The following is a 24,836-nucleotide window of genomic DNA, read 5'->3' on the forward strand; positions in this document are numbered from 1 at the left end:
CTAACCTAGTCTTCAGTGCACCCACATGCAGCTCAACCGCAAAATGCGGTCTACCCGCGTCCGATGCACCAAACACAACAAACTAAAAAAACAAACTAAAACAAAAACAGAACTAAATGCTATCACTACCTACAGCAGGGACTGACAAAGCTCCAGTGGTCACTAAACTAAAACTCTAACACCAGCCAATCCTTTACTTCCAGAATGAAAACAAGACATAGTAAAACAGGCTGGACCGTCACAATAGGAATAGCGCTGTGCTCATGATGAAATCAAAATGCAAAATACAGGACTGTGGTAACTGTAATAAGTCTGTAGTACACCTGATTGAAGACAAGATTCTGGTCGTGATATGTAAATGTGATCAATCAGTGTCTGCTTTTCTGTGGTTGGTTGTGAGATGAGTTGGGTAAAGCCTCTCGTTTCGAACAAGTCCTTGATGGATTTTTTTCCTGTAGAAAGCAGGTCCTCGTTGAAGTCCCCACATACAACAATGGGCTGAATATTCATTGCATGTAGGGCATCCAAGAGGCTTTGCATGTTTTTTAGAAATGTGCCAAGGTCATAACTTGGTGGCCTGTAAACCGTGGCACAGACAACACTGATCGGTGTCTCAATTCTGACAACCGTGAACTCAAGATCAGTCACGCTTTGAAAGTATCGCCGTTCTTTGGATTGGAGAATACTCCGGCAATAGGTTGCGACTCCACCCCCATCTTTGGTAGCCATGTCCACTCTGTTGCTGTAGGACACTTCTCTGTTGCGTGAGAACAGTTTGTATCCTTCTAACTGGCATTTTGGGGAAACAGAGGATCCAAACAAATGAGTCTCTGTAAGGCATAAAACATCTGCGAGCTGAAGTTCGTGATGACGTTTCATGTCCTCGACATGACAGAGAAGACCTTCAACGTTGTGGTGGACAATTGTTATTTTTGTATCTGGATGTTCTGACTTGGCAAAGTGCAACAGTGGTCTTGTGTTAAGGAATGAGGCTTGAGTCATGGTCTCTATGGCTGCCTTGATGTTTTCATCAGCATAGATCTTATTTTCATCAAAATCGATGATTTTCAGTCCTTGTAGGGAGGTTGTACGACTGAGGGCAACGTACGCCATCCCTGGCTCAAAGATCCGCTTCAGACAAACGGCGGCAGACTTCATAGTCATCCCTTGCACTTTGTGGGCCGTACATCCAAAGGCCAACTTCATGGGAAACTGCATCCGAACCACTCCCTTTAGACTTGTACGTTCCTCAAATCTGTCAATGTATACTAAGTTTTCTGGCTTTCCTTGAACTTTCATCTTACTTCCTGCTGTGGGATTATCTAATTTAAGTCCAATGAGCTTTACAGTTGTCTTACCATCTTTGCTGTTTGTTATAATGTCTGCGATCGTTCCGAAGGTTCCATTGACCAAGCCATCTTCGACGTCCAGGTTCCTTATGAGCATGACTCGAACGCCAAGAGCAGCTTGAATCCTGTCAGGCAAGTCTTGTTTTTTGCCATTGATGCAATGGGGCAGGATCAAACTTTTTCCTGTTTTGGTATCCTTTTTGATATCCTGTGCCCAAACATCAACAACCTCTGAGTTTAGGGAGGCAACAACCGTGGTATTGTGCTGTTCTACCTGTTTGTTTGTGGCAAAAATATGCAGGACATCTGTTGGAGAATCTTTAGGTTCAATGACGGCCTGTGTCAGCAGGGCTTTGTCGTTGACACTGAGCAAATCAGCCTTCCTTTTGATTCTAATTCTGTTCAGGAGTTCTGCAAAAGCTTTATCGTCTTTCTGTCGCATGATCTCTGTTAGGCTGACCAGTTGGAAATTGTCTTTCCAGACATCAAGAACACCTTCCTCATAGACACAAAGAGGTTTTGCCCTGCCAAGTGGTGGCAGCTGGTAGAAATCTCCTACAGCCAGGACAGACAATCCTCCAAATGGCTTTGAGTTTCCTTTTATTTGTTGAAATCTCCAGTGAACATAAGCAAATAGTTCTTTGGAGACCATGGATATTTCATCAATAATTAAGATTTCTGCATTCCCAAGTACTGCTCTCACTTCATCCAATGTGTTTCCAAGCCCTGTGTATGGTGGCTTTAAATTCTTAGGCAACCTCAGGATGGAGTGCAAAGTCTTTCCTGAAATGTTGTAAGCTGCAGTACCAGTGAAGGCTGTGAGGAGCACCGTGGGCTGGGACATGTCACCAACATCACGAAACCTGGGAAGTTGGCGCAGGATCTTGGTCGCTTCCTGATAAACACACTTGATGACGTGTGATTTCCCACAGCCAGCTCCTCCAGTAACAAAATAGAAGAAGGGATCTGGATTACGACCCCAAACACGTCGCAGGCACCAGTCACGAACTGCATAGAACACAGATGCCTGGGTCTCATTGAGACTTCTGTACATTGCTTTTATAAGATCGGGGCTCAATTTTGGGGCTTCGATTATGGGCATAGCTTCTCTGTGGTCTTGATGGATCTGGTAATCTGGAACTGGGTCTGTGTCTTCTTCATTTTGCTGAATCGGTTCTCGTTCAGCGAGACATTCCAGACGGTCTACTTCAACCTCGGCCGCATAAGTGTTCCACGCATTTACAACTGGCCCTTTCTTCTGGAGTTCTTCCATTACCTTATCTATTTTTTTTCCATGTCCTTCATACCGCTTCTTGTTGAAGTCAACATACTGTTTCATTTGTTTTGAGAGTCCATCATAATAGAATTCTCTGTATGTTGGATAGTCTGCGTTTTTAAGGTCGTCGTCTGTTCTGTGCGGGAAGTATAATTTCAAGATCCGTCTGTAAAACTTTTCTGGTTGTTTAGTTTGAGAGAAACGGGCAAATCTTACAATAGCTGGTTTGCCCACAGTCCTCTTCTGGATGTACCCCGCATTGTTTAAGAGGGGAACAGCATTTGGTCCTTCAACTTGGTGTCCGTAGAGGACCCTGTACGCTGACACAAATTCAGCCAGACACATATATTCAAATTCCAATGTTGTAGGTCTGTTGATGTATTTTTCTGTCAAACCCGACATCCAAACATTTTCTTCATCCAGGCGCATGTTCATTAATTTGCTCATCGGAAGGCTCATTTTCACACCATCCTCATCCGTCTGGATGAAAATAACACTGCGTGAGCACTTTTTTAGCGGTAAGCTGCATGTGCGGGCTACGGACTCTTGAGCACTGACCTCTCTGTGCTTTGAATAAGCCTGCAAGATGATTTTCATCTCATCTTTTTGGTCGACGTTTGATTTCTTGACGACTTCAATGACGGAGTTAAGGATCTCTGTCATTTCATGCTCAGGCTTGGTTAAATAAGACATCATGTACTCGATGCAGCTGTACTCATCAAGCACGTACTGAATGTCCATGTTAGCGTTCCATACTCGGAGCAGATCAGCGTTGAATCCATTCACCCAGCAGTCTTTCGGATCACGCTTCATCATAACAACCATTCCAGAAGTGAGAGCGTCAACATAAGAGCTGTATTCTTCCTTGGTCATCTTACAAACTGTGAGCAGCTCAGATAAATCTTTGAACGATACTTTTTCATCCATGAGTAAATCTCTCACTGGTTTCAGCTTCTGCTTAGCCTGCCTTTGTCTTTTTGACAGAATTTTCCACTTTGATGGTTTAGGTTTTTTCCCACAGGCTTTATCTTCACTTTTATTCCCCTTCTCTGTATCATCATCACTAGAGTCAATTTCAGCTGGGGTGGTGATTCTAGTGCTCTCCATGGGTAGTTTGGGGAATCCAAATCTGCATTCTACATGTCCTTTCTTGCATGATTTGGAATGCTTCTTGCTGTGCATCTGAACCTCAGTCACAATTTTGTGAAGCTCGGGGTCTCTGTTTTTATCTGGTAGCTGGCAGGATATGTAGCGATCGATGAACTTGACAACTTCATCATCTCCATCTTTTGCAGCGTCAGGTGCATCTTTCACCCATACCAACATATGAATATGTGGACTTCCTCGTGCTTGAAATTCCACTCGATAAAAGTAATCTTCCACTGGGCCGATGGGCTGGGCAGGAGACAGGATGAGGTTAGTTATGAGCGCGTCCACTCTTTTCTCAAACATGCGCATGACTGTGACTGGGTTGCTCCGGAGAATGTCGCATTTGGCGTTCCAGTCGAGCTCAGAAAATTCTACCTCTTCTCCCTGTTGAGCTTTGATGACCTTAACGACTTCCGGCCATCTCATTTCGGCAGCAGAAAAGGTTACAAAAAACGTGGGTCTGCCTAGCTGCCTCACCATTGCATGAAGGTCACGAAGGCATTTCTCCCAGTAAGCTGGAGTGCCTCTTAGGGGACGCATGAATCGAGTGGCCTCTCTATATTGTATCAGTCTTTCAACCTCTTCCTTGTCTTGCAACATTTTGTTGGAAATGTTGCGTCCATCTCTGGTCTTTGTTTGGCCTTTGCGCGTCTGAATTGACATGCTGCTGGTGGCCATGTGCGTTTCTGTTACAAACTGGCAGAAGAAAAGGTAACTCTGGTCTTTGGCAAATCTGGTATCTACAGAGAAAAGCCTTACATTGAAATACATACTCAGGGACAACCGAACTTTCCTGTCTTGATCAAACGTATTATTGCCAGTCGGGAACTGCACAGGAAAGGCCTTGGCTTCAAGCCTTGGAACACTAAAGAAGCCCACGGGTTTGTTTCTTTGGGCCGGAGCTATGCTGAACACTCCAGCCCCATATGACAGAACTTCCTGTGCTATGTCAGGAGGCTGCATGCAGGTATCTAGTATCAGACCAGGGCGAAGTGCCTGATGTTCTTCCCCCACGTGGCTGGGCTGCTGTTCCACAGCTGCATCTGTCTCATCATCCTTGTCTGGCTCGTTACCTAGCTGATCATCTTCAACAATGTCAAACGTGGCATTCTCACATATCTCAACATCTGTGTAATCTGGATGGGCCTCTTTAAGTTTAGCTAGTCCTGCTAGCACATTTTTCATGTCTACTGTGTAAAAGTGTTGGTGACCTTTGTATTTAATATTCCTCTTAAGCTTCACTTTTAAAAGCTCAGCTTCATTGCTAGCCCTTGGAAGAGTATTTACAGTCGTTTCCATCTCAGAAGGTACACACACAACGGCTCCATGCACTGCTCTTTGCTGTCCTTTGGGTAATGCAACAATCTTGGCAAAAGGAATAATCTTTGCAATCAATTGCCTTTCGAGCACATTTAATTCAAACAGCTCTGAGGGAATGGGTGCTAGGTGCAAATTATTTGCAGCGGCAATCGGTGGCATCCTTCCTCGTCTTAGGTGGCTGTCACATGTGTAGCAGATCCATTCCTGCATCCTCTCTCTCCGTACAGAACATGGAGCTGAACAAGCAGGAACACAAATGTGAACATATGTACCTGTTAGACATTCAGCCACCAGCTGAAGATTTTTGGAGTATGTGCCTCTGTTACAATGCTTAACTTGACTGGGGAAAAGAGCTCTATGACACACCGTGCAGACATGTGTGGGTCCACATTGAATCTTCTCTTGGAATTTAACTATTGCAGCTTGCATTTCATTGCTGATCAGGGGCTGTGGGGTTTCCTGGCGGGAGCCTGCCAGTGTTCTATATTTCCTCCTTATTCTGAAAGCGCACTGCAGCATTTGATTAGTAACAAGTGCAGTCTTGGACTGACTGAGTTTCTTTTTGGCAGCATATTGTTTAATATAGTGGAGCCTAAAACATGTTTCATTGTAAGATTTGTCTTTCATATACTTCTTCATAAATGTTTTTTGTTTACTTCTGAAGTCAGGATCCGTACCGTATCTCTGTGTCACGTACTTCATTTGTTTACTTCTGAAGTCAGGATCCGTACCGTATCTCTGTGTCACGTACTTCATTTGTTTACTTCTGAAGTCAGGATCCGTACCGTATCTCTGTGTCACGTACCTCCTTTGTTTACTTCTGAAGTCAGGATCCGTACCGTATCTCTGTGTCACGTACCTCCTTTGTTTACTTCTGAAGTCAGGATCCGTACCGTATCTCTGTGTCACGTACCTCATTTGTTTACTTCTGAAGTCAGGATCCGTACCGTATCTTTGTGTTACATATTTCATTTGTCTGCTCCGAAAGTGAGGATCAGTTTTGTATCTGTTGCTGATGTATTCTTTCTTCCATGTTTGCTTTTTAACATACGCTTGTTTCATGGCCTGTAGTTTTTTCAACTTAAATGCAGGACAGGTAGAATATTTTTCTTTTTCTGATGTACTTCTTGTTGTTGTACTTCTGGTGTTGTTTTTGCTCCTCCGACTTCCTTTGCGTCGCCTTGCTTTTGTCATTTTTGACACATCTGAGATTGGTGTTTGACTTACTTGCAATACATTGGGCACTTGATTGAGCATATCATTTGGCTCTCGCTCATCAAAACAGCGCTTTTGGTTTTTGACACACTGGTTTGATTCTGTTAATCTTGAAGAAATATTTACAATGCCCATGTGTGTAGGAGGGGCATCATCAGCGTCGTCACTAAGAAAAGTAACTGGGACAAACTCATAGGTGGTATTGGGACCGCGATTCTCAAAGAGCTTGTATAGGTGCTCAACCATGTCCGTCAGTTTGCCAAAACTCATCATAATTGCAGTTCCATCATGATGGGGCAGACCTGCTGAACATCTGGAATGTGAATCAAACAGTCCATATGTACCTGATCTGTCCCGAAAAACTGCAATGCATTCTGGACTCACAATAAGTAAAGCATGGTTAACATTTTCTGACAAACACTCCAGTTGGGTGGCAAGGGGCAAACCCAGTCCTCCTTGATGTAGCAGGTGACCCACTCTTACATTTTCTGCGTGTACATTATACATACATCTGTCTGTCAGTACCTGTTTTGGCATTTCTTCAACTGTGAGGTGGTCATCAACGAATGTGCCATCCAATAAGAGCTGCTGTTTAATACCAATGTAAAGTGCATTTCCTTTTTGAAGCACTGTGTCAAGTGACATTGTTTCAAGCTGTACTCCCTCATTGTGGTAAGCCAAAAAAGTAAGAGCCATGCATGTGCACTGGTGACCACGGGAAAAAGTACTGTATCTCTTGTCTGCCTGGGAATGTGTCGCTCTCACTGACTGGGTGGGTAGACCACCGACGCTGCTGTTCATAGCTGAATGCTGTAATGACAAAGAAAAGTATAATTTTTATAGTCCTACATTTATTTCTTTTGCTACTGACAATTTTAAAGTTATACACGTCATAATCAATCAAAACCATTTAAATCACCATTAACATCTTTTGTACTTAACCGCAGTTGACATGTGTATGTGTACTAGGGTTGGGGCCATTCATGGACTGAAATGAAAATGTATGGTGAATTCCAATTCACTTTTTGCAATTAATGTACAGTTCTATGTATTATTTACTTACGTTTCATTAACTATTTTTCATGTATTCCTTTGTATTTGTAAGGCACTGTGATTAAAATTCCAATGTTTGTTACTACATGTAATCACAAACACATGCTCAAACAGCAAGAAATAGAAATTGGTGTTCACTGAATTGAATTGCACTTCCTGACAGTCCAATTTAATTGTAATACACTTTCCTGTTGTTAAATTCTACTTCCAATTGCATTTTGTTATGTAAATTGAAATTGTTGAGCTCATTCCTGAATTGACCGCAACCCTAGTGTACAGGAAGCATGCAAATTACCTGGCTGCTGAGGTCCAGCATGCTGTCCAGTAGGATGGTGGATGAATCAGCACCAGTGTCCTTCATTAGCACCACTCCTAACTAAAATGGAAATGGTTAGTAAAGGAAGGACATAGTAAATATGTACATTTGTGCTATTGATTCTCTCTGTGATACACATGTACATGAGTCACATTTGACATTTCAAATTTGAGTTGCTGGGATGTGATTTAAATATTGAAACCAAAATTCTTAAACATAGGCATACTCACTGCACTATCCTCAGAAAATGAAAAGGCAACTATAAGTTAAACATGCTGTCTGTTGCCCCTAGGATTATCTTAACAGAGCATTACAGTAAATCCAATAACCATTAATAATTTGTGCAGTTTTGAAACATATGACATTTTAATATGTGTGTACAGTTTATGAAAACTACCTGGCTGATGTGATCCAGTGTGCCATTCTCTGGTGGCACAGCAGGTGACTCCGCACCAATGCCCTTCAACGGCACTCGTCCTGGCTTGCAAGGTGTTGGCCTGGTCAACTCCCTCACTGTCACGTCCTCCTAAAATTAAAGTAATTAGTGAACTGTATGGAAAGGACAGAGTAAATATATGTACTTTTGTTCCTTTGACTCTGTGGAATTGTCATGTTGTGTGCATGCACATGTGTATAATCACATTTGATGTTTCACATTTCAACCGCTTTGAATGTGATTCAAAGAGTCAAACCACAATGCTTAAACCTAGGCTTTCCTCAGAGAAAAAGTAGACAAGTCTAAAGTTAATGTACTATACGGTGCTACTATGATTATCTGGAAAATACAACAACTGCAGTGCACCATATGCATCAAATTTAAACAAGGAAAAACTACCAGTATCATTGCATTTGAAACGCAGAAAACAATTTGAAATAATCATCCCTAATCTTAGTTTTTAACTAGTCAAACTATGACACACCTGCTCCTCCTCCAGTGTCTTCTTGGATGCAGCAGGTCTCCGCCGATGGTCCACCGTAGAGGTCTAAGAAATGACAAAGCATAACAAAGATTGTTGCCGCCAAGAAGAACATTCAGAGAAGTGAGCTGTGTGTTGCCCCTATGATTAAGTTCTTAAGACAGCATTACCATTGATCCATTAGCAATGTTTGTACTTACGAAACATTTGACATTTTAAAAACTATGACACACCTGCTCCTCCTCCAGTGTCTTCTTGGATGCAGCAGGTCTCCGCCGATGGTCCACCATAGAGGTCTAAGAAATGACAAAGCATAACAAAGATTGTTGCCACCAAAGAAGAACATTCAGAGAAGTGAGCTGTGTGTTGCCCCTATGATTAAGTTCTTAAGACAGCATTACCATTGATCCATTAGCAATGTTTGTACTTACGAAACATTTGACATTTTAAAAACTCTGACACACCTGCTCCTCCTCCAGTGTCTTCTTGGATGCAGCAGGTCTCCGCCGATGGTCCACCGTAGAGGTCTAAGAAATGACAAAGCATAACAAAGATTGTTGCCGCCAAGAAGAACATTCAGAGAAGTGAGCTGTGTGTTGCCCCTATGATTAAGTTCTTAAGACAGCATTACCATTGATCCATTAGCAATGTTTGTACTTACGAAACATTTGACATTTTAAAAACTCTGACACACCTGCTCCTCCTCCAGTGTCTTCTTGGATGCAGCAGGTCTCCGCCGATGGTCCACCGTAGAGGTCTAAGAAATGACAAAGCATAACAAAGATTGTTGCCGCCAAGAAGAACATTCAGAGAAGTGAGCTGTGTGTTGCCCCTATGATTAAGTTCTTAAGACAGCATTACCATTGATCCATTAGCAATGTTTGTACTTACGAAACATTTGACATTTTAAAAACTATGACACACCTGCTCCTCCTCCAGTGTCTTCTTGGATGCAGCAGGTCTCCGCCGATGGTCCACCGTAGAGGTCTAAGAAATGACAAAGCATAACAAAGATTGTTGCCGCCAAGAAGAACATTCAGAGAAGTGAGCTGTGTGTTGCCCCTATGATTAAGTTCTTAAGACAGCATTACCATTGATCCATTAGCAATGTTTGTACTTACGAAACATTTGACATTTTAAAAACTATGACACACCTGCTCCTCCTCCAGTGTCTTCTTGGATGCAGCAGGTCTCCGCCGATGGTCCACCGTAGAGGTCTAAGAAATGACAAAGCATAACAAAGATTGTTGCCACCAAAGAAGAACATTCAGAGAAGTGAGCTGTGTGTTGCCCCTATGATTAAGTTCTTAAGACAGCATTACCATTGATCCATTAGCAATGTTTGTACTTACGAAACATTTGACATTTTAAAAACTATGACACACCTTCTCCTCTTCCAATCTCTTCTTGGAAGCAGCACGTCTCCGCTGATGTTCCATGGTAGATGTGTAATAAATCACAAAGAAAAAGAAACATTTTCTTATACCATTTGTTGTAGTGTTTTTTGCACTAAAAACCAGCAGGATTAGCATTGTTTAAATGCTGTTGTGTAAGCAACCTGCAAATATCTTGTGACTGTTACACAAACATAAATAAATTTAATCCAAATTACCTTCCTGCCCTTCGTACCACCTGTGGATTCCAAAGTGCCACATGCTGGAACAAAGCGGTCCATCTTCTCCTGAACTGCAGGGCTGAACCACACCGGATTTAGGGGGATGGAACACTGCAACAAGTTTCCCTGTGAAGTAAAATTTCACAGAGATGAGAAAAAAAAAAAAAATATATATATATATATATATATATATATATATATATATATATATATATATATATATATATATATATATATATACATTTTAATTTGTCATATGTAATGTTAAGAGAAAACACACCTGCTGGCCAGCCATCCTCCTACTCTCCTGAGTGCGTTCACCCTGCACGCGCTGCCTCTTCTATTATGATTAAAAAACAAAGTTTTGTTGGAGAAGTACTGATCAAACATCCCGTAAAATATAGGCCACCAAGTTACAGCATGCATCCATTACCTGCTGAACAAGCGTCCAGTCGAACGGGTTGGAAGCACGTGGCACAGTCACCTCGCCAACCACAACCAACTTGGGGGAGACTCGTCTGACCACTGGTGGTGAAGTCTTCGGGGTAGCTGGTGCCTTAGAAGGAGCCGCCTGCAATTCAAAGAGTTTGTTTAGGCTCCATAGACTGCAATGTGTTTGCATATAAGCTGCAATGCATGTAATGGACCATCATTACCACAACCAAATTGGGAGGCACTGGTCTCTCCACTGGTGGTGAAGTCTTCGGAGAGGCCGGTGCATCTGGAGTAGCTGCCTGTAGTTGCAAAGAGGCAGCATCCCAGAGCAACCATGTAAGGATCTCCATCCCTACATTGTCACTTAGGTGCACCTGCCAGACATAGTCACACGTAAACAAATGTAGAGATTGACAGTAAATCTTCATTAGCATTTTTACAGCAACATGTTTTACGTACACCATCTTTGCACCACAGCTCCAGGCGACTCAGCGGGAAGTGTTCAGCAACGGATAGGTACCGAATACCTAGAAGAAAAAGCAGTTCAACCATGAATCTTATTTCTAGCCAGCCTAGAATTTTGTAATACTGCACAGATAAAGTAGAAATGTGTAGCAAGAGAAGAAAATATTAATTTAATTTGAGATGAAATTAATTACAATTTACTTTGTGCTGAAGGACAAATGTCTATGCTCAACCAAGGAAATTTTAGACTGCAAAAACATGTTGATCGTTATGACAGAAACACCCGTGTGGCAAAAGAGTCACTTTTCCCCGAGTGAGGGGGTCTATTAACACAGGTAAACTGAGGAATGAAACAGGTGAACTTAGGTAGGGCTGGGGGCGCAGTGGTTTTGGCTGCAAATAAGGCTTTGGCAAAGGCGAGGGGTCCGTGAGGACTGGAGGGCAGGAACGGAAACAGGACAAAGGGACGCAGAGGTCAACAAGTGGCACCGACAGGCGTGGCTTGTAGGAACAGAACTCGAGCTGTGGGAAGAGAACAGAGAGAGCCGCTCGGCATGTGCCGAGCGGGACACAACAATACCTCGCCCCGTGTGTGGGGAGACAATCCTGTTTAAGGGATCCCACGCAGGTGCGGCTTGTTAGCCCTCATCCGCAAGGTGGTTTGGGATGTGGGTGTAACATTGATATTTCATTGACAGTAACAAAACAGCTCCCCAAATAATGGTAATAGCTGTCTTTTTAAACTTTTAAAGCAATTTTGTATTTTTGTTAAATAGTCTTCTGAAAAAGAGCAGTGTTTTGTACATACCCTCCTGAGCGGCCACACGATGGTACTCCTGGCGCAGGAGACGTTGCACTGCTTCATCCACGGTGAGACGTGTAGGGAAATCCAGAACCACCACCTGTATTTATTTAAAAAGAATAACAATCATTTAAACAATATTTAATTCGCAAGATCTCAATGAACAAATGCATTGAAAAAATAAAGACTTACATTAGGCCAGCGGTTGCAGAGAGTGGTGAGCAGCCTCCTAAAGTCAGCTCCAGCCTCGGTGATGGTCCTGCTGGCGGTCAAGTTGTTGCTGGGTGCCAACACGCAGACTACCTCGGGTGTCCGAGGAAGAACTGCATGCAGCACCTCACGCCTCAACTCAGCCGCGCTCGCCCCTGGAGTCGACATCAACCCGAAGGAGAGTCGGCCCTGTGGCATGGTGACAAACCCATCTACGATCGCTCGCAAATGGGAGTCACCAACCAACAGAGCCAACTGCAAAAGGAAAAGCACAATACATGATTGAAAATGACCAGTTAATCGTGAAGAGCAAAATGTATGTAAAGAACAAAACAGAATTAGCTTCTTCTCCGGGTCCTCGGCTGGAATAACCAACTTGTGGCTCCGTCCAGTCACACGAGATAGTGGCCACCGCCTCACCCGATGACGAAAGCCAGTCCCACGGCCTATTTAGAGACACACAGAAACCAAGATAAAACTTTCAATTCTTGGAGCAGTCAACGAAATGAACACACAAGCACTACATACGTGAAGAGAGGTATGTTGCCATCTGCTGGGGTTCCTCTTGAAAGGCCGTGGAACGTGACACCTATAACAGGTTTTCATCAAAGTTTTTGATAAGTACAATGGCATCATGACACTGTAACAAAGTAAAATTACTAGCAGCCACTGTCATGAGAACAGAAGAAGACTTTTCTGATTTGTAGGTTAGATACCTCCTTGGTGACGTCATATGGGCAAATCGGAGGATCTGCCAGGTCCAGCTTCCTCCATCTCTTCTTGGCAGCTTCTGAACGACTCCCTTTACGCGGCATCCTCTCTGGTGTAAACCTGTGAAATACACGAAAACTGGCAAGAACAAGCTTATCTCCACCCAAAGTGGATGGAGAGCAGACAAGCAGAAAAATGTAAAAGATGCAGTTATGGAACAACTTCTAGAAATATGTATATGTTTTTTGTAGGTAGTGTGTGTGTGTGTGTGTGTGTGTGTGGGCACGGGAGGTGTGGATGTGTGTGGGTATTTAAAATGACAGTTATTAATGGATGTGTGTCAAGGTTTTTTTTCTCTTTTTTGTGGTAATGTGCTGACTGCAATGTACTTGATGATCTGTGGTGATGCCAAAGCACAGCAGCTCTCACAGAATGAGGAACTGTAAAGAGAAGCAGAATAGATTGGTATTATTTGTACTGTAGAACATTACTTAAGAGGAAAAACTGTTTTAGCAAGAAACCCGAGTGCAATGAAACAGCCTACATTGTAGTTTCATATAGCCTGTTCGACATAGTTGATCAAACACAAAAGCTATTATTGTGAACTGCTAGTTTTATCCATAGTGCCCTGAATTTCTCTTCTCGACACGTGAGTTTATTTAGGAAACCATCTCAACACAAGGCGAAAGGTCAAACCATATGTATAGCAAGCCACGATGCAGCGTACGTTTTTTTTTGTGTTGCTGTGGCAGCCTCTCTGAAGCCTGAACTCTAATAACCACTGCACTATTGAAACTGACACGTCTTGAAAGTAACACTTAGGCAAATGAGAAATATAATTTAAAGAATTCATGTAATTAAATTAAAAGGTGTTGACACAGTAGTAGTTTAAGGATGTGCATAATTATGGAACCAGAGTATTATAAGTTTGTAGAGCAGTGTGTAGATTTTTTATATGAAATATATATCACAACATACTCTGCTAACATACTCGATTATTATTAATTATGGAATGACACTGAAAGACCAGCAAAGCAGTCACAAACTCTGTCAGTTATACAGTGATGCCAACCACAGCATGACAATACCCTCACAGCACATAGAGCTATTAAATACTGACTTAGTTACCTGCCAAATGTAAGAATGCTTAGAGTATTTCATTCATTCATTAAGCAATGCAATTGTACAAAACTGCAGGAACATTCAATAAACTTCAATACAGAAATGCAAATCAAGAAGGATTTTTTAAAAGACATTTAGCAATACAAGTTTCTTGTAAGAAAATGACATTCAATACAAAGAACTTCATACATAGAATACACGTTCAATGTACTGATGTAGTAAGTCTTTTTTTTGCACATTTCGCATCTCATTTCATTTCAGTTCATCTGCACAACACCCACTCATACACGTAAGGGATAATATACAGGCAGCCGGTAGTTATCGCAGAAATAAGCCCCGACAGTGTGATCAGGACCCGACGCGAAGCGGACATACCACATAAGGAAAAAAACTGGACATGAATATGAATTTGAAACATTTTATTGGCATATTTGTTTTAAATTAACATTTTTAAACGGTAATCTTTGTTGGCCCGGAGGGATTTTAAACATACAAGTAGTACCGGCTATGCGTTATTACTTTGGAGCGGTTATTATTTGAACGAACCTGCAAATGTCTCAACTGACCAATCAGAATCAAGCATTCCAGAGAGCCGTGTAATAAAACGAAATAACATGTCTGTGTCCAAAATCACACACTGCATTTCACATACTATGTGAATTACCCTTATCAAACCTAAGGTACTTTGAGCTATTTTTGTATTCCATTAGATTTAGGCGTATTATATTGTATGGACATAAGTTAGCAACATATGATTTATGGTTTTGTTTTCAGGAGTTTCTGGGCTACTCAGATATATAATAATTTGATGTGTACATACAATATTATGGTTTTCATGAGGAGAAATCAGTCGCGAGTACAGTAAAATCCAGTTATAACGGACTTCAAGGGACTTGGCAAAGCAGTCCGTTGTATCTAAAGTTCGTTATATCTAGGGTTGTTGTACGGCCAGAACAGAACTACAGGACACCATTTACTCCTGCCACACCCCAGCAGACAACCTTGTGGCATAGATTATTATATTTTACGTGTAGTAATCTAACTTTACCTGACCAGATGCATGACTATTAATAATCACTGGCACGCCAGGCGCCTTGTAGGCGAAGCTGCACGTTATAGCCGAACAAAACTACAGCTAAAAGCTGTTTAAGGGACATGCTTTAGGGGGAAAGCGGAACCCCACGCGAACACGGGGAGAGCACGCAAGGTCCACACAGAAAGGCCAACCGAAGGATCGAACCGAGATCCTTCTCCGATAAACACTGCGCCACCGTGCAGCCGCAAACTACAGTTGAAAAGGTTAAATAAAAAAGCAGATGCTTACCAGCTCGACGTGTGACGTTTAGATAGTCAGGAAACTCGTAGCAATGCAATATGAAATCCAGTAGCTTTTGTCTCAACCAACCGCCAAAACCACCTGCAACTTCCAGAAAGATCTGGGAAGTTATATATGGTATGAATAAATCATTCGTATTGGACAATTCTTTTCATCCAACATCCAATCATATGTGAGTAGTGGCACATAGCAACGGCATAACAACCACCTTGTATGCATGCAAGCGATTCTCGAAGTCTGGACCTAGTCTAAACGGGTCACATATGACTCAATGTGGGCGCGCATTAGGGGTGGGCGATATGGAGGAAAATATTATATCACAATGGGTTTATATTTAAATCACGATTTTATCAGGTTTTTAACATGGGTTTGTGACGATTTTTTTTTTTTACTATTGTGCAAATGATTGAACAATGCAACCAAATTATTTCTAACTATAAAGCATTTAGGCACGCACGTCTTCAGGCTTCGTGTATACAGGTATTATGCCGAAAAACGCATCCCTGCCTTATAATGCATACTGGTGTTCTGACGAATTGAGCTTTTAAGGGTTTTGACAAAGTAGCTCAACTCGTGTCAGAACAGCGACCAATCGGTCATTTAGAGACAGGCATGCATTCTACGGCAGGGATGCCTTTTTCGGCATAACATTTGTCAATCAACTTCCGGCTTTTGTACGCCTGTCATAAATCCGAACGACAACGCTATCATTTATAGTTTTTAATCTTTATGGTTATATATATTTTAACAGTAGTGTCATACGCCTTTGTCAGAGATAACTTAATTCAATAAAATGGGTTTATTGTGTGTACCCTAGTATTAAGTGTTAAATCTTAAAATATTCATTCACCCTAGAAATGCATGTCCCGTATGTTGAAATCTGTGTGCTTCTGTTACCATTACTGTCTTCTAATTGTATTTTTTATTTATCTATCCTTTGTTTAACTAGGAAGGTTCCATTGAGATACAATATCTCGTCTTCCAGGAAGTTCTAGCTAAGATGGCAGAAAATAAGAAAAGTAAGACAAAAGTTTCATGTATGAACATACATACAGAGATGATTAATATGAACACAAACTGAAAAGCATAGAAATACTAAAGCTATACATATAATAAAATTAAGTTATATTGAACAATGACACTGTTGTTTAAGCTCAGAGTTTAAGAGATTTTTAAACACAATCAGGGAAGGCAAGGAGTCTAAATTTAATATATTTTGCAATATATTATATGAGCTGAATTTTCTCAGTTCTGTGCGTGTGGTGGGAGGCTGAAAGAGAAGTGTAACTGATGAACAGGTACAGTATGTATTAGTGCAGAATGTGTTGGGTTGGGGCGGTGTGTGGGTGGGTGGGAGATTGTGGGTTAGGGGAGCGTGTGTCTGAGTGCTACTTGGGATTTGTCTATGTGGGTGTTTGTGGGTATGTAGGTGGGTGTTTGTTAGTGGGGGATGTGTGTGTGTCAGACGATGGATAGGCATAGGTAGCTAGTGGATAGGTTGATAGGTGGTTGCTAAGCATTGCTAGGCAGTAGCTAGGGTGTCGATAAGTCTTGCTAGGTGGTTACTAGGTGCTGCTAGGTGGTTGCTATGGTGTTGCTATTTCTAGGTGGTTGCTATGGTATTGCTAGGAGGTTGCTAAGTGCTGCAAGGTGGCTGTTATGGTGTCAGAAGGCGTTGCTATGGTCCAAGTAGGTGGTTGCTAGGCATAGCAAGATGGTTGCTATGCAACTGTAGGTGGTTGCTGACGTGTTGCTAGGTGATTGCTAGGTGCTGCAAGGTGGTTGCTATGATGTCAGAAGGCATTGCTACGGTCTCAGTAGGTGGTTGCTAGGCGTTGCTACGTAGATGCTATGGTGTTGCTATGCAATTATAGGTGGTTGCTACAGTGTTGCATGGTGGTTGCTAGGTGCTGCAAGGTGGTTGTGATGATGCCTGAAGGCGTTGCTATGGTCTAAGTAGGTGGTTGCTAGGTGGTTGCTAGGCATAGCTAAATGGTTGCTATGGTGTTGCAAGGCATTGTTTGGTGGTTGCTATGGTGTTGCTAGGGGGTTGCTAGCTGCTGCAAGGTGGTTGCTATGGTGTCAAAAGGCGTGGCTATGGTCTCAGTAGCTGGTTGCTAGGCATAGCAAAATGGTTGCTATGGTGTTGCTATGCATATTTTGGTGGTTGCTATGATGTTGCTAGGTGGTTGCTAGCTGTTGCAAGGTGGTTGCTATGGTGTCATAAGGCATTGCTATGGTCTCAGTAGCTGGTTGCTAGGCATAGCTAGATGGTTGCTATGGTGCTGCTATGCAATTCTAGGTGGTTGCTATGGTGTTGCTAGGTGGTTGCTAGGTGCTGGAAGCTGGTTGCTATGATGTCAGAAGGCGTTGCTATGGTCTCAGTAGCTGGTTGCTAGGCATAGCTAGATGGTTGCTATGGTGTTGCTATGCAATTCTAGGTGGTTGCTAAGGTGTTGCTAGGTGGTTGCTAGGTGCTGCAAGCGGGTTGCTATGATGTCAGAAGGCCTTGCTATGGTCTCAGTTGCTGGTTGCTAGGCATAGCTAGATGGTTGCTATGGTGTTGCTATGCAATTCTAGGTGGTTGCTAAGGTGTTGCTAGGTGGTTGCTAGGTGCTGCAAGCGGGTTGCTATGATGTCAGAAGGCGTTGCTATGGTCTCAGTAGCTGGTTGCTAGGCATAGCTAGATGGTTGCTATGGTGTTGCTATGCAATTCTAGGTGGTTGCTAAGGTGTTGCTAGGTGGTTGCTAGGTGCTGCAAGTGGGTTGCTATGATGTCAGAAGGCGTTGCTATGGTCTCAGTAGCTGGTTGCTAGGCATAGCTAGATGGTTGCTATGGTGTTGCTATGCAATTATAGGTGGTTGCTAAGGAGTTGCTAGGTGGTTGCTAGGTGCTGCAAGTGGGTTGCTATGATGTCAGAAGGCGTTGCTATGGTCTCAGTAGCTGGTTGCTAGGCATAGCTAGATGGTTGCTATGGTGTTGCTATGCAATTCTAGGTGGTTGCTAAGGTGTTGCTAGGTGGTTGCTAGGTGCTGCAAGTGGGTTGCTATGATGTCAGAAGGCGTTGCTATGGTCTCAGTAGCTGGTTGCTAGGCATAGCTAGATGGTTGCTATGGTGTTGCTATGCAATTCTAGGTAGTTGCTAAGGTGTTGCTAGGTGGTTGCTAGGCAGTTGCTAGGTGTTTGGTGATGAGGCCTGAGGTTGAATACCAAGTCTTGTTGCTGTGGTATGAACGCTGGCCGAGTGGGACAACTTTGACTGAAATGCATTGAAGTCAATGGGAGAGAACGAGGGATGAAAGACGAGTGTGGGTCAAGATGTTGGACTTGGGGTGTTGGGTGATGAGGCCTGAGGTTGAATACCGAGTCTTGTTGCTGTGGTATGAATGCTGGCCGAGTGGGACAACTTTGACTGAAATACATTGAAGTCAATGGGAGAGAACGAGGGATGAAAGATGAGTGCGGGTCAAGATGGTGGACTTGGGGTGTTGGGTGATGAGGCCTAAGGTTGAATACCGAGTCTTGTTGCTGTGTTATGAACGCTGGCCCAGTGGGAAAACTTTTACTGAAATGCATTGAAGTCAATGGGAGAGAACGAGGGATGAAAGACGAGTGTGGGTCAAGATGTTGGACTTGGGGTGTTGGGTGATGAGGCCTAAGGTTGAATATCGAGTCTTGTTGCTGTGGTATGAACGCTGGCCGAGTGGGAAAACTTTGACTGAAATGCATTGAAGTCAATGGGAGAGAACGAGGGATGAAAGACGAGTGCGGGTCAAGATGTTGGACTTGGGGTGTTGGGTGATGAGGCCTAAGGTTGAATACCGAGTCTTGTTGCTGTGGTATGAACGCTGGCCGAGTGGGACAACTTTGACTGAAATGCATTGAAGTCAATGGGCCATTCACTCCCATGAAAAAAGATGCGCCTTACTACTATTCACATGGTTAGTCAGGCTAATGCTAGGTAAAAGTTAGCATTCAATGCATTCCTATGGGTTTTTAAGTGTGTTTTAACGTGAATAACGTCGCCATGGTAACATATTCTGCGCAGAAAAGTAATAGCACACCTCACACAACCAAGGACTCACTTTTGATACATAGATTGCCTGGCTGCACGCTACGGTACGACCCGCATTAATTGCCGAAAATCACGGAAGAATAATAATAATAATAAACTAGAAACGAAAATTCCTGAAGAAATTTTGAGATGGGCCTATTCTGCTGACCGAGGAAGAGCCTGTGCTACTAATAAAGTGGCTGGTCTGTGCACTGCTAGGTGATTGCTATGATGTTGCTAGTTTGGTGCTATGGTGCTGCCAGGCGGTTGCTGTAGTGCCGCTAGGCATTGCTAGGTGGTTGCAATGTTGTTATTAGGCATTGCAAGGGTGTTGGTAGCTGGTTGCTAGGCGTTGCTATATGGTTGCTATGGTGTTGCATGGTGGTTGCTAGGTGCTGCAAGGTGTTTGCAATGGCATCAGAAGGCCTTGCTATGGTCTCAGCAGCTGGTTGCTAGGCATAGCTAAATGGTTGGTATGGTGTTGCTATGCATTTTTTGGTGGTTGCTATGGTGTTGCTAGGTGGTTACTAGCTGCTGAAAGGTGGTTGCTATGGCCTCAGAAGGTGTTGCTAAGGTCTAAGTAGCTGGTTGCTAGGCATACCTAGATGGTTGCTATGGTGTTGCTATGGAATTATAGGTGGTTGCTAAGGTGTTGCTAGGTGGTTGCTATGTTGTCAGAAGGTGTTGCTATGGGCTCAGTAGCTGGTTGCCAGGCATAGCTAGATGGTTGCTATGGTGTTGCTATGGAATTATTGGTGGTTGCTAAGGTGTTGCTAGGTGGTTGCTAGGTGCTGCAAGTGGGTTGCTATGATGTCAGATGGAGTTGCTATGGTCTCAGTAGCTGGTTGCTAGGCATAGCTAGATGGTTGCTATGGTGTTGCTATGCAATTCTAGGTGGTTGCTAAGGTGTTGCTAGGTGGTTGCTATGTTGTCAGAAGGTGTTGCTATGGGCTCAGTAGCTGGTTGCTAGGCATAGCTAGATGGTTGCTAAGGTGTTGCTAGGTGGTTGCTAGGCAGTTGCTATGTGTTTGATGGTGAGGTCTGAGGTGTAATACCAAGTCTTGTTGCTGTGGCATTAACACTGGCCAAGTGGCAAAACTTTGATTGAAATACATTGAAGTCAATGGGAGAGAACGAGGGATGAAAGGCGAGTGCGGGTCAAGATGGTACACTTGGGGTGTTGGGTGATGAGGCCTAAGATTGAATACTGAGTCTTGTTGCTGTGGTATGAACGCTGGCCGAGTGGGACAACTTTGACTGAAATGCATTGAAGTCAATGGGAGAGAACGAGGGATGAAAGACGAGTGCGGGGCAAGATGTTGGACTTGGGGTGTTGGGTGATGAGGCCTAAGGTTGAATACCGAGTGTTGTTGCTGTGGTATGAACGCTGTCCGAGTGGGACAACTTAGACTGAAATGCATTGAAGTCAATGGGAGAGAACGAGGGATGAAAGACGAGTGCGGGTCAGGATGGTGGTCTTGGGTTGTTGGGTGATGAGGCCTAAGGTTGAATATCGAGTCTTGTTGCTGTGGTATGAACGCTGGCCGAGTAGGAAAACTTTGACTGAAATGCATTGAAGTCAATGGGAGAGAACGAGGGATGAAAAATGAGTGCGGGTCAAGATGTTGGACTTGGGGTGTTGGGTGATGAGGCCTAAGGTTGAATACCGAGTCTTGTTGCTGTGGTATGAACGCTGGCCGAGTGGGACAACTTTGACTGAAATGCATTGAAGTCAATGGGCCATTCACTGCCATGAAATAAGACGATCCTTACTACTATTGACATGGTTAGTTAGGTATAGGCTAATGCTAGGTAAAAGTTAGCATTCAATGCATTCCTATGGGATTTTTAGTGTGTTTTAACATGAATAACGTCACCATGGTAACATATTCTGCGCAGAAAAGTAATAGCACACCTCACACCATGAAGGACTCACTTTTGATATATAGATTACCTGGCTGCATGCTACGGTACGACCCGCATTAATTGCCGAAAATCACGGAAGAATAATAATAATAAAGTTTTTTTTTCGTGTTTGAGAGGCGATTGCACGCAATCCGTAAGGAGTACAGAGACAAAAGATATGTCAATCCGTCCAGCTAAGCAGGCCCTACGATTTGGCACCAAAGTGAGCTCCGTGCCTTTCACGGGCTCAGCGCAAATTGGCAAAATGTAGTTTACTAGGTGAAGAACAATATGGGCCTTTCATTACATGAATAGGCCCATAATTAGTCTTGTAGAAGTGAGAGGAGCAGTGGACAAATAGGGAAACTTTGACAGAAATGCATTGATGTCAATAGGAGAGAACGAGGGATGAAAGACGAGTACGGGTCAGGATGGTGGTCTTAAGGTGTTGTGTGATGAGGCCTAAGGTTGAATTCCAAGTCTTGTTGCTGTGGTATGAACGCTGGCCCAGTGGGACAACATTGACTGAAATGCATTGAAGTCAATGGGAGAGAACGAGGGATGAAAGACGAGTGCGGGTCAAGATGGTGGACTTGGGGTGTTGGGTGATGAGGCCTAAGGTTGAATACCGAGTCTTGTTGCTGTGGTATGAACGCTGGGCCAGTAGGAAAACTTTGACTGAAATGCATTGAAGTCAATGGGAGAGAACGAGGGATGAAAGACGAGTGCGGGTCAGGATGGGGGTCTTAAGGTGTTGGGTGATGGTGCCTGAGGTTTAATACCGAGTCTTATTGTTGTGGCATAAACCCTGGCCGAGTAGGAAAACTTTGAGTAAAATCTATTGAAGTCAATGGGAGAGAACGAGGGATGAAAGACGAGTGCGGGTCAAGATGGTGGACTTGGGGCGTTGGGTGATGAGGCCTGAGGTTGAATACCGAGTCTTGTTGCTGTAGTATGTACGCTGGCCCAGTGGGAAAACTTTGACTGAAATGCATTGAAGTCAATGGGAGAGAAAGAGGGATGAAAGACGAGTGCGGGTCAAGATGTTGGACTTGGGGTGTTGGGTGATGAGGCCTAAGGTTGAATACCAAGTCTTGTTGCTCTGGTATGAACGCTGGCCGAGTGGGACAACTTTGACTGAAATGCATTGAAGCCAATGGGCCATTCACTCCCATGAAAAAAGACGCGCCTTACTACTATTCACATGGCTAATGCTAGGTAAAAGTTAGCATTTAATGCATTCCTATGGGATTTTTAGCGTGTTTTAACGTGAATAACGTCGCCATGGTAACATATTCTGCGCAGAAAAGTAATAGCACACCTCACACAACCAAGGACTCACTTTTGATATATAGATTGCCTGGCTGCACGCTACGGTACGACCCGCATTAATTGCCGAAAATCTACGGAAGAATAATAATAATAACTAGAAACGAAAATTCCTGAAGAAATTTTGAGATGGGCCTATTCCGCTGACCTTGGAAGAGCCGGTGCTTTTACTTATTGATTTAATTATTTAGTCTTGTTGCTGTGGCAGTAGTATTGGCCAAATAATGAAACTTTGACAGAAATGCATTGAAGTCAATGTGAGAGAACGAGGGATGAAGGACGAGTGCGGGTCAGGATGGGGGTCTTAAGGTGTTGGGTGATGGTGCCTGAGGTTTAATACCGAGTCTTATTGTTGTGGCATAAACCCTGGCCGAGTAGGAAAACTTTGACTAAAATCTATTGAAGTCAATGGGAGAGAACGAGGGATGAAAGACGAGTGCGGGTCAAGATGGTGGACTTGGGGCGTTGGGTGATGAGGCCTGAGGTTGAATACCGAGTCTTGTTGCTCTGGTATGAACGCTGGCCGAGTGGGACAACTTTGACTGAAATGCATTGAAGTCAATGGGAGAGAACGAGGGATGAAAGACGAGTGCGGGTCAAGATGTTGGACTTGCGGTGTTGGTTGATGAGGCCTAAGGTTGAATACCGAGTCTTGTTGCTCTGGTATGAACGCTGGCCGAGTGGGACAACTTTGACTGAAATGCATTGAAGTCAATGGGCCATTCACTCCCATGAAAAAAGATGCGCCTTACTACTATTCACATGGCTAATGCTAGGTCAAAGTTAGCATTCAGTGCATTCCTATGGGATTTTAAGTGTGTTTTAACGTGAATAACGTCGCCATGGTAACATATTCTGCGCAGAAAAGTAATAGCACACCTCACACCATGAAGGACTCACTTTTGATATATAGATTGCCTGGCTGCACGCTACGGTACGACCCGCATTAATTGCCGAAAATCACGGAAGAATAATAATAATAATAAATAAATAATAATAAAGTTTTTTTTTTGACTTTGAGAGGCAATTGCACGCAATCCGTAAGCAGTACGGAGACAAACGATATGTCAATCCGTGCAGCTAAGTAAGCCCTACGATTTGGCACCAAAGTGAGCTCCGTGCCTTTCACGGGCTCAGCGCAAATTGGGAAAATGTAATTTACTAGGTGAATAGTAATATGGGCCTTTCATTACATGAATAGGCCCATAACTAGAAACGAAAATTCCTGAAGAAATTTTGAGATGGGCCTATTCTGCTGACCGAGGAAGAGCCTGTGCTACTAATAAAGTGGCTGGTCTGTGCACTGCTAGGTGATTGCTATGATGTTGCTAGTTTGGTGCTATGGTGCTGCTAGGCGGTTGCTGTAGTGCCGCTAGGCATTGCTAGGTGATTGCAATGTTGTTATTAGGCATTGCAATGCTGTTTGTAGCTGGTTGCTAGGCGTTGCTACATGGTTGCTATGGTGTTGCATGGTGGTTGCTAGGTGCTGCAAGTGGGTTGCTATGATGTCAGAAGGCGTTGCTATGGTCTCAGTAGCTGGTTGCTAGGCATAGCTAGATGGTTGCTATGGTGTTGCTATGCAATTCTAGGTGGTTGCTAAGGTGTTGCTAGGTGGTTGCTAGGTGCTGCAAGTGGGTTGCTATGATGTCAGAAGGCGTTGCTATGGTCTCAGTAGCTGGTTGCTAGGCATAGCTAGATGGTTGCTATGGTGTTGCTATGCAATTCTAGGTGGTTGCTAAGGAGTTGCTAGGTGGTTGCTAGGTGCTGCAAGTGGGTTGCTATGATGTCAGAAGGCGTTGCTATGGTCTCAGTAGCTGGTTGCTAGGCATAGCTAGATGGTTGCTATGGTGTTGCTATGCAATTCTAGGTGGTTGCTAAGGTGTTGCTAGGTGGTTGCTAGGTGCTGCAAGTGGGTTGCTATGATGTCAGAAGGCGTTGCTATGGTCTCAGTAGCTGGTTGCTAGGCATAGCTAGATGGTTGCTATGGTGTTGCTATGCAATTCTAGGTGGTTGCTAAGGTGTTGCTAGGTGGTTGCTAGGTGCTGCAAGTGGGTTGCTATGATGTCAGAAGGCGTTGCTATGGTCTCAGTAGCTGGTTGCTAGGCATAGCTAGATGGTTGCTATGGTGTTGCTATGCAATTCTAGGTGGTTGCTAAGGAGTTGCTAGGTGGTTGCTAGGTGCTGCAAGTGGGTTGCTATGATGTCAGAAGGTGTTGCTATGGTCTCAGTAGCTGGTTGCTAGGCATAGCTAGATGG

The 24,836-nt window shown here is 43.5% G+C and overlaps 1 protein-coding gene and 1 long non-coding RNA gene across 2 annotated transcripts; both read right to left on the reverse strand.

The window, feature by feature from the left end:
* Nucleotides 1-1,080: 1,080 nt before the first annotated feature.
* LOC140592711 (uncharacterized) lies at nt 1,081-8,663 on the reverse strand. Its single transcript, XR_011993141.1, has 4 exons — nt 8,599-8,663; nt 8,076-8,204; nt 7,658-7,738; nt 1,081-7,119 (listed from the first exon to the last, which is right to left on the reverse strand). It is a non-coding gene; the product is annotated as an uncharacterized lncRNA (long non-coding RNA).
* A 1,068-nt stretch (nt 8,664-9,731) lies between these two features.
* Nucleotides 9,732-12,937, reverse strand: LOC140581361 (uncharacterized). Its single transcript, XM_072704037.1, has 12 exons — nt 12,839-12,937; nt 12,651-12,711; nt 12,467-12,568; nt 12,105-12,379; nt 11,919-12,012; nt 11,105-11,172; nt 10,867-11,019; nt 10,644-10,781; nt 10,491-10,550; nt 10,208-10,336; nt 9,981-10,022; nt 9,732-9,812 (listed from the first exon to the last, which is right to left on the reverse strand). Exons 1-12 carry the CDS (start codon nt 12,935-12,937, stop codon nt 9,732-9,734), a joined length of 1,302 nt encoding a protein of 433 aa, XP_072560138.1.
* Nucleotides 12,938-24,836: the final 11,899 nt, after the last annotated feature.

Source organism: Paramormyrops kingsleyae, chromosome 1, assembly GCF_048594095.1.
Source record: "Paramormyrops kingsleyae isolate MSU_618 chromosome 1, PKINGS_0.4, whole genome shotgun sequence".
NCBI lineage: Eukaryota > Metazoa > Chordata > Actinopteri > Osteoglossiformes > Mormyridae > Paramormyrops > Paramormyrops kingsleyae.

Excerpts from the sequence above, each read along its gene's own strand:
- LOC140581361 (XM_072704037.1), bottom strand. The coding sequence starts at position 12,937 with ATGCCGCGTAAAGGGAGTCGTTCAGAAGCTGCCAAGAAGAGATGGAGG. Across the intron at positions 12,712-12,838 it reads CATATGACGTCACCAAGGAG|GTGTCACGTTCCACGGCCTT; the intron begins GTATCTAACCTA and ends AACCTGTTATAG. Across the intron at positions 10,337-10,490 it reads GGAGGATGGCTGGCCAGCAG|GGAAACTTGTTGCAGTGTTC; the intron begins GTGTGTTTTCTC and ends TTTACTTCACAG.